The sequence below is a fragment of the Lutjanus erythropterus genome, chromosome 21, assembly GCF_056507025.1.
Source record: "Lutjanus erythropterus isolate fLutEry1 chromosome 21, fLutEry1.hap2, whole genome shotgun sequence".
Classification (NCBI taxonomy): Eukaryota; Metazoa; Chordata; class Actinopteri; order Lutjaniformes; family Lutjanidae; genus Lutjanus; species Lutjanus erythropterus.
This window is the reverse complement of record NC_139337.1, coordinates 17541382-17550679: the sequence shown is the minus strand read 5'-3', so window position 1 is coordinate 17550679 and position 9298 is coordinate 17541382. Positions and strand designations below refer to the sequence as shown.

At 42.9% G+C, this 9298-nt stretch overlaps 1 protein-coding gene across 11 annotated transcripts in view; it reads right to left on the bottom strand.

Annotated features, from left to right (window-relative positions):
* Positions 1-359: 359 nt before the first annotated feature.
* The window catches only part of eya1 (EYA transcriptional coactivator and phosphatase 1), an 82952-nt gene continuing 74013 nt past the window's right edge, over positions 360-9298 (bottom strand). For all 11 annotated transcript variants that reach the window (XM_084746819.1, XM_084746816.1, XM_084746821.1 and 8 more), the window contains 6 exons: positions 7570-7628; positions 7293-7453; positions 6960-7074; positions 6490-6611; positions 5594-5694; positions 360-2533 (listed from right to left, as the gene is read on the bottom strand). In XM_084746819.1, the coding sequence (XP_084602945.1) occupies positions 2453-2533; positions 5594-5694; positions 6490-6611; positions 6960-7074; positions 7293-7453; positions 7570-7628 (639 nt within the window). In that variant the 3' untranslated portion in view covers positions 360-2452. The remainder of the gene's footprint in view (positions 2534-5593; positions 5695-6489; positions 6612-6959; positions 7075-7292; positions 7454-7569; positions 7629-9298) is intronic.

Here is a 9298-nt window from a genome sequence, read left to right as displayed (position 1 = left end):
AATAATTTATTACCATGGAAGCCCATTATGGCCAATGGGATGAAAAAAGTCAAGAAATATAAGTTACTATCCCAAAATAATGTCTTAGTGTCTCAAATTACTCTCAAATTTATGATTTTGTATCCCCAATTAATTCAAAACCATGTTGAATAATGAATTAGTATCTCAAAATATTGAGTTTGTATCCCAAAGTAATGATAACCCTTATTAAATAATCACCTAAACCCAATCAAAATATAAGTTGGTATCTCATTATTTTGAGAGTTCCTCATTAGAATGACTTTTAAGATTTTTTAAAATCACATTGGTGGAAATGGGCTTCCATGTATCACCTCAATGACAAATCAGAGGGCAACATGTAACAGTTCACAAATCAGTTTTATTAATTTAAACACAATCAAATAATAATGTCAAAAACATCTGTACACATATTTTGCAGACACAACAATCTTTTGCGTTTCACAATGAGGCCCATGTAGTGTAAAGTATTTCCAGTTTGCATTTATGATTGCAACATAATAAAAAAAAGCGTGCTGTATGAATCTATAAAACATTTCCTCTATTTACCTACCATTACCTTGATCTAGCAGCAATATGTAGATACCCCTGGAGTGCAGGGGAAGAAGTTGTTTTGAGAAGATCGGGGTGAGTGGACGGGGTGGGGGGGTATGTTAGGGGGAGAGAGGGCTCCAAATTGAAATGTAAAGGCCAACAGTGATCATGTGCAAAGGAGGGAAAAATTAGAAACACAACGAGTTGGTTTCTGTTTAAGAAATTCACAGTCGATAGCACATGTCCTGTATGTTCACAAAAAACCCCTCGACGTTAGTGGCTTTTCTCTCAACGTTCATTATGGTTTCCCCATACACAGATGTAGAAGCGTTACGAAAAGGGCTTCAAAGAGGGACACAGAATGTATTTTCAAATAAAAACACTACATCATACAAAATTACGCTTGCTGTACAAGAGTTGTTATAGCGCTTGTATAAAAGATAATAAAACCTATTCAAGCCTGCTTTTTAAAGTCAAATTTGTTGTTAAAATGGCTCTTTTGGGAGTTTTCTCACTTCCATTACGCCATAATATCCGAAACCCTTATCAGAATTAAGTTTGCTTCCAAATATACGGGGTCAGGGCTGCAAGCTGGTGAAATGCTGAAGGACACAAGTTGTGAGCTACCATTCTGAAAACAAAAAAAAAAACCACCTCTTTCCCCTTAAAATCTAAAAAGGAGACCTGTTACGCTGTATAAAGATGAGACTGAAGTTTCCTGTAAGGGACGAGAAACATCACAGAATCAAATGAAAGGTCATTGACACTTGACATCCATGCTTTTGGTCTTGACAAAAAACGATTTATCACAAAATCCCATTATCTACACATTGAACAAAACTCGAACACATCAACACTTTTCAGGCGTCGCACAAGCTTTTATGTGCGATGGGATGCCTTTTATTATTATTATTTTTTACTTCGATGAAAAAGCATTGCCACCTTTTCCGAGAGCACGTACCTAAATGAATATAGGAAGGAATAGTCCAGTGATTACAAACTTACACACACAAAAAAAGATTTCCTCTATACACGATTGTCTCAGCATTGTAAATAAAGTTTTTTGTCATTTTCTTAAATTATTAGAAAACCCCTTTTTTCCTTGTTTCTTCCATAATCCTCTCGCTGTGGTGGAAATCAATAGTACTTTGTAAAAGGCACGAGTCTTTTGTCGTCGAGGTACCTTCTCGGTGGCGCATCGGTGCCACTCACAAAGTCTCCGTTCATAAATAAGAAGCACAGGCAGGACTCCCAGGATGACAGTTCAACAGAGGAGCAGTCGCTTTGTCCGTCTGTCCCGGAGAGACTGAAAGGTAGGTGGACAGATAAGGAGCAGACAGAGACGGGAGGGGGGAAGAAGAGCTCGAGGGGGAAGGAGAAATGTCACCCCCAGTAGTCGCGGGCCTGTAGGTTTACTGTAGCTGAGTTCTGTGGCGAGGTGAGGCGAGTAGCCCGTCAGTAGCTCTGCTCTCCTCACAGGTGTGAACCCTGACAGAGTCCCGGCACAAACAGGGGGCCGTAAAACACTTTGACAGCTCCAGAAAGCGGCCAATTCACAGTAACCAGGGCAAGCAGCTGCAGCGCCATAAATTCACCTCTCACTCCTTCGCTTCCAGAGAAAAAAAAAAAAAAAAAAAAAAAAAAAAGTTTAGGGTTAAGACGAAGTGTGACCGTATGTCAGCACATTAACCGTGTGCTCAGCCTTTTTTTTCCTCCCCCTTTCTCCTCTTCTTCTTTTCTTCCTGTGGAGTGGAAGACAGACGCCAGGGCAGCGCAGGGGGGCCGTTTCTGAGCTGCTGGGTCTGCGGCAGGCAAGCACGGGACGGGAGGGCCAGAGGGCGAAGGTGAAAGGTTGTAGGGTGTGCTGAGGCGGAGCCGGGTGTACGGTGGTGGTGTAGTGCTACAAGTACTCCAGGTCCAGAGCGTGGTGGAGGGCCATGAGGTCTGAATGGCTGGAGATCCTCCAGAAGGGCATGTTGTGCTGTGGGGGGAATAAAAACATCAGATGATAAGTTTTAGTTAAATCGTTGAAAAAATGCTAAAAAACTACATTGGCTTGAAATATTAAAAATGCATATTTGATATTGAGTTGTAGACTAAAAACAAATTAAGATCTGCACTGATTAGTCATTAATCAATTAGCAGAAAAAAAGTTGCCGACCATTTTGATGATCAATTTATGGTTTGAGTCAAATTTTCAAGCAAAAATGTCAAGCAGCAGTAAATGAGGAGTCTTTGTGTTTTGTTCTTTGTTTTGTTTTGTTCTAATCCTTTCAGTAATTTATCCAAGAAAGATTTGTTGATCTTATCTGTTTTTAATTACTGTAAATTTAATATCTTTGATCTTTGCAAAGTTTAAAGATGTCACCTTGGGAAAATGTGGTGGGTATTTTTCACTATTTCCTGACATTTTAATGGCTAAATGATGAGAAAAATAGGCTTAAGTAATCAACAGTCATAGCTCATCTTCTCAAGAAGGACTAGGCAGATTTTATCTTTAGTCTGCAGCTAACACATTCAGTGACTGGAGTAAGCCTGGTCTATTCACCAGGAAAAGCAATCATATCAATAACAAACCCCGGCTGCTCCTCTCGCTCCCCATATGAAGCCAAATAGCACATTTGTACCTCTAACTAATTTCTCTCCTGCGTCAGCGTGCAGTTTTATACCACCAGACTCATCCAGTATCTGTCTTCAAGCTCGACACAAATGAACTCCCCACAGTGTCTTTTGAATGAACCTCCTGCCTGCCAGTGTGTGTTTAGGACAGTGCAAATGAGCTGTTGTTCCCGAGCAGAGGACAGGGGGAGAAACCTGAGTCGTGGAGAATGAAAGGAGCTTGTCAGGTAGAGTCCTCAGCTCCTCAGTGTGTGGAGCCCATTACCCTCCCCTCTTATCAAAGGTATGGCCTCTCCCAGGCATATGTTCCGCTTAGGAGAGCCTGCACTGACCCTTAAAAAGCTCTTTGCTTTTTGTTTTGTAAATTGTCTTTGCTTTTAAGTTTAAAAGCTGGAGATGTTATCTGTGCCTTCTCTCCCAGGCGATGGTAATAACTGAAGGCAGAATTGTTTCAGGGATTGTGGACGGAGAAGGAATGAGGGTTGAGAGAACTTTTTAGACATTTGCTTTTGTAGTTCCAGCACAGTGTCACGTCTGATATGTGCCTCCTGACGGGTGAAATTGTTGTGTTATTTCACGTCCTCTCTGATGTTGACACAGAAACCTTTTACCGCATGGCGTGTCGTGGGACTCGCACCACTCAGACGGGGTGAAAAAAAAAGCCTTATCCTTCCATCAATGTCCAACAACTCAAGACTGAGTAAAAATATTTGCATCATTTTCCACAAGCATCCATCCAGACCATATTCCCAGGGTGTGTTCGCTTTTCATTATGCAGAGCTATTGCTTTACACACTTATCCAAGGGAAAGGTTGCTACTTCTTCCTAATCGCCGCCTAATCACTCTTCATCTGTCCTCACGCTCCGACTCGTTGTTTACTGAGAAACAGGTGAAAAAGAAGCTGGAGGCTTTTCAAAGGGAAACTCTGTGTCTTCACCCTGACACTGCGGCTCACCGACACTGTCAGGGAAATATGCTCCTGGGCTGCTGATTAATTTGCTAATGAGCATGTTTGCTGTGTGTGTGGCTTGCATGCGGCATTTGGTTTACATCCAAACATGGCAGAAAATGCTGAATACACAAACTGCGGAGCAAGAGCCAACAGGTAACATCAGAACAGATACAAGGACGGGAGGTTTTCTTGATCCGTGCCGTGCTAACAGTTGATTTTGTTTAATTTCATCAACAGTGATTTAAGTCCTTTATGCTTGCTCTGTTTACGATGCCTGAAAGGGCTTGCCTAGCATTGCACACACAGCATTCACTCTGCTCAGGGCACCGAGCAGGAATATATAATTATGCCATCTCTCCCCTCCCCTGCTCTGTAAACCTGAGATGGCGGAGGAAGAGAGGAAGAGCGCTGATTACACACCACAGACTTTCTCTCTTGTACTCAGATGCCCTTTAAGAGGATAAACGAATGAAAGTAAAGTAAGACTGTTGAGAGCCGGAGCGCTGGCTGATTCCTTTCTTGTGAAAGGTATGGCAGGTATGTTTTGTGTTCTGCAGCTCATTCATACTGAACTCCTGACCTCACGGAAAGCGATTACAAGTCCAAACATTATCTTTCTCATTTTGCTCTGTGTGTTTCTGATAAATGTTTTCACCAGATTACTTAATATATGTACTAGACCTACACTCAAGTATTTTGTATCGCAGTCTCTGTAACATCCAACATTATAGCACTACATTTTGTGAAATCTAAGCAAAGGAAATATATGTTTACTTCTTTCTGTCTCCTTTTATGTTGTTACGTTTGCGTTGAAGAGTGAAAGGTCTGAATATAGGCAGATCCTATATGCACCCAGGGTGGACTTGCCAATGTGGCTATTTGCACCCAGGGTGGAATAGCCAATAAGGCTACTTGGAATAGCTAATGCAGCTATTTGCACCTGGATGTATATAGCCTAGCATGATGCAGCTAAGCACCCAGGTGTCTGAAGCCAACAGTGCTTCACCACAAACTTTCTCTCTTGCACTGACTGACACAGCATTTAAGAAGATAAACGAATAAAAGCAAAGTAGCGTGTTGAGAGCTAGAGTGCTGATTTCTTTCTTTTGAAAGGCATGGCAGGTACGTTTTGCATTCTGTAAGTCATTCATGATGAGTTACAGCCATTGTGGCTATTTACACCTCCATGCCAACCATTATATTTTCCTAAATCTAACCAAGTGGTTTTGTTTCCTAAACCTAACCAAAGAGCAACTAAAAACTGAAAAAAAAATTTAAAAAGTAAAAAAATATCTATCTACACAGAATTTGGCATTCTTCATACTGTAGCTAAACTAAGGAGGTAAGATGTGAAAAGCCAAATAGCTGCTGTGGGCTTATCCTCACCTGAGTACAAATTGATACACTATCATCAAGTGTATTGATATTTTCTTATATCTCTAGTGTGGTATTGTTCCAAGACTTCTTACCTTTTTTGAGCCTTGCTCCTCTTCCACACCATCTCCAACGACAATGTAAACAACTTTCCTCCCGAACCTCTGAATTACCCTCTCAAAGCAGCTCTCCTTCCCTGTGGAGGAGTCAACAGCAGGACATTAGTGGAGCGTTGCATGGACACAAACACATAGACATTTGCAGGGAACCCACTCTAAAAACACCATCAAGTTGATTCAAAGGCACAGGGTGACAAGAGCCCCTTTAAAAACACCACACGTACAAAATAGGGCAGAGTGTAAACACTTTGAGCTCGGTGAGGAGATGTGATAAGATCAGCCCTCAGATAAAGACAATCTGAAAAGCATTAACTCTGCCCTTCTGCTCCTCAAACACGGGACAAATGGACTCAGCTAAATCACTCTTGCATGCTGCAGGGTCTGGTTAGGACGCTCTGAGGAGCCCTGAGCCACGCTCGGCTCCAGCTCTGTGCTGACGGGGCCTGAAAACGGTGCAGGAGTGAAGCTTGATGTTTATTTTGCATTTGAAACAGTGAAGAAGAGGAAGGACTGGAGGAAAAGGGGGGGGAGAGATGGGAGAAGGAGGAGGAGGAGAGGGGGGGTCCTGTTGCTGTGGAATGACATAAATGTGCAGAAGTGGTTTCATATGCAGAGACTGAACAGGAGAGGCCTGGGGAGGCCCAGCACAGGCCCAGCTCCAGGAAAATAATCCCAGGCTGATTAGGCCTATTCCTTCATAGAAGAACATCAACCCTCTCCGATGACTGAATCTCCCACACCATCCACGCCTCTGTCCCCTCGTTTAGGTAGCATGTGTGTGCTAAAATAATAAGCATTCACGTCCCAAAGCGATAGACCGATCACAGCGGAGAAAACACAAGAGGATTCACACATTTCAGATGAGTATTTACCTATTTTGGTTGCACTATAAATATTCTCGATAGGAAAGACTATTCCCAAGCCGTAGAGCAGGACCTTAGCCAGTGCCGGGATGAGCTGCGTGGTGGTCACCAGGATATTCACACAGTTTGACCTGAAGTAGAGAGACAGAGGAGGAGAGCAAAGGGATGACATCATTCTAAATCACTCGGCGGGAGGACAAAAGAAAACACATTGTGCAGAAAATAAAGACACTGCAATTTATAATGTGTTTAAAACATGTCCTGCAATGATGGATTGGATCTCAGCTTCTTTTTAAAGTCAGATCCCTTAGCACACTTATCTCTCAAAATCAGACAAAAACGCCTGTCCAAAAGACAAATTGGTGCGTTGGTGTTTTCTTTAATAGCTTGGGAGTATGGAGTTGACTTATTTACACCACATGCGAGTTTATATATGTGCGGTATGGGACTGGGTACAATTTTCCTCGCTGGAGTCCTACCTTGAGTGGATTAATGTTAGTGCTTTCAGTGCCAGTGTTAACCAGGAGTCCGTCAAGGCTTCAATTTCTGCTCGCAATTGCAACCAGGCTTCCCTTTTGGCCGGGCCCAGCAGACCTGAAACGCAGGGTAACATTGTTTGGGTTGGACCAGCCCTCCGAATACCACTGAAATTTTCAAAATTTACCCTGACCAAGTGGTGTGGCATGTGTGCTTTCAAGAACACACACGTGAACACGCGCAGACGCTCACTCATACAAACGCCCACATAATGAGGGGCACGTACATCTGCACACTTATTTCTTTACAGAGCAGCGCTGCTTGTTGGGGATTACCTCCGACGTTATTTTTGTAGGTGGTGTAGATTTCTTTTACTCGTCTGTAGCGGAAGGCCAGTTTTCTCATCCAGTCCACGCCTCCCCGCACACCCGTGGCCAGACATAGATTGGCACTGGTCGCTGCTGCGTGGAAACCGTCAGCACCAAAGTTATACGTACTGAAATAAAGACAAAGAAAGAATCTCTCAGCGCATGCTGCACCAAAGTTGATCCTAGGAAATGGCACAATTTATTTTAACTATTCAATAAAAGTGAAAGTGTACCAGTGTTGTACCTCAGATCCTGGCCGTTGTCATCAGAGGACACATCGTCGATATGTACCTGGTCACATTCCTGAAACACAATAAAAACATGCACTTTGAGTAATGAATGATTATATGTATATAAATGTACTGCTATTTATCCATCTAGATTGTTTTAGTGTGAGCTGCAGAGATTTGGAGATATTGGCGGGAGAGATGTCTACCTTCAGTTGAATATAAATGTGACTTGGCCTGTGGTGCTCAAAGCAGCAAGGAGATGCGTTTGAAAAACTCAACAGCAAATTTTGACTTGAAATTGGACAATACATTCACACTTTGCTGTAGGAGCTCTTCTTTCTTGCAGTGCCAACAGTATCACCTCACAGGACAAAGCATGCATCTACTCATGGATGAGAGATTACAACTCAGCCGAGGAGGACACCATTAATGTTTACATCTCACACTGTCATGAGCACAAGCCTCTCTTCCATGAGCAGATGCACGCTTCCTTCTTTGTGGTGATACATTTGACATTGTTGGTAGAAGGAAACAGCTCCTACATCAAACTGCTCACAACAGGATCTGTGGATTATCATACCCAGATTATGATTTCTGGAAAGAGACATTGCTGTTGAGTTTTTCAAATGTATTTTTTTGGCACTTTGTGCACCAACAGCCAAGAGCCAAATACTCAAGAGAGGGCTGATATCTCAAAAACTCTACAACTCACACCAAAACATTATGTATGGATAAACAGCACTGCAGAACAGAGGAAAAATATGTATTTTTGATTTTGCTGTGAACTCTCCCTTTAAAAAAATACTGTACTCGGGGTTAAAATAGGTTTCTTTCTTGGGAAAGGACACTGCACACATGTTCTGGGTCATTTTTCACTAGAAACAACATATTTATTCAGGAATCTGTGCTTTGGCTGGACACCTCAGTCTTAATCCCCTTCGCCTTGACTTTCTCTCTCCACATTTTCTTCCCTCGTGCCCTCACCAGCTCTGTCCAAACAAAAACCAACATCATCATCAGTCAGAGTGGACTGCTACCACTAGAGGGGTCTAAAGATATGCAAACCCACAGACATAACCAATTAAGTCTCAATCCAGCAACTCTAAACACTCCCCAGGTTGGCATTTGAGCAGCTATGTCTGCAAGTACTGATATATATACATACAGTAGAAGGATGTATGCAGGCTAGCTGGATGTATAAAGAGCCTTGGCACTAATGGTCTGTGCATGTGTGTGTGTCTTGTGTATGCACGAGTGTGTGCATCTCTAAACATATGTGTGCACTCGTCTTCCCCTTTGGGGGTAGCCTGGCTCCTCTTGGAAAGGTAGAGGGATTCTGCAGCTCCGCACTGATTCCACCGGTACACAGTAACACAATCCAGACTTTCTGGTAAATGTAACCTACTAGAAAAATTGAACCTGATGCTAACCGCCAATGAAATTATGACCTCTGATTGCTGCTGCGCCACACACCAACACAGCCCCGGGGCCAGTCGGCCAGGCAGCCGGCAAAAGAGCGCAGGAGAAAGCAGACTGAAAATCTGTTATTAGTTTTCCATTTATAGGAGAGCTCTAGTGCCTCCCCCTTCCCCCGCCTTCTCCTCAGCCAGCTCGAAATGTGAGGGAGTCCTGCCTTGGCATTCAGATCAACACATTTCACATGAGGCAGAGCAGAGAGAGGCTAGCTAAAGCTGCCTTTTTTTCTAGTAATTTAGCCAACAGAAGGTTGAACAACAGTCTTGA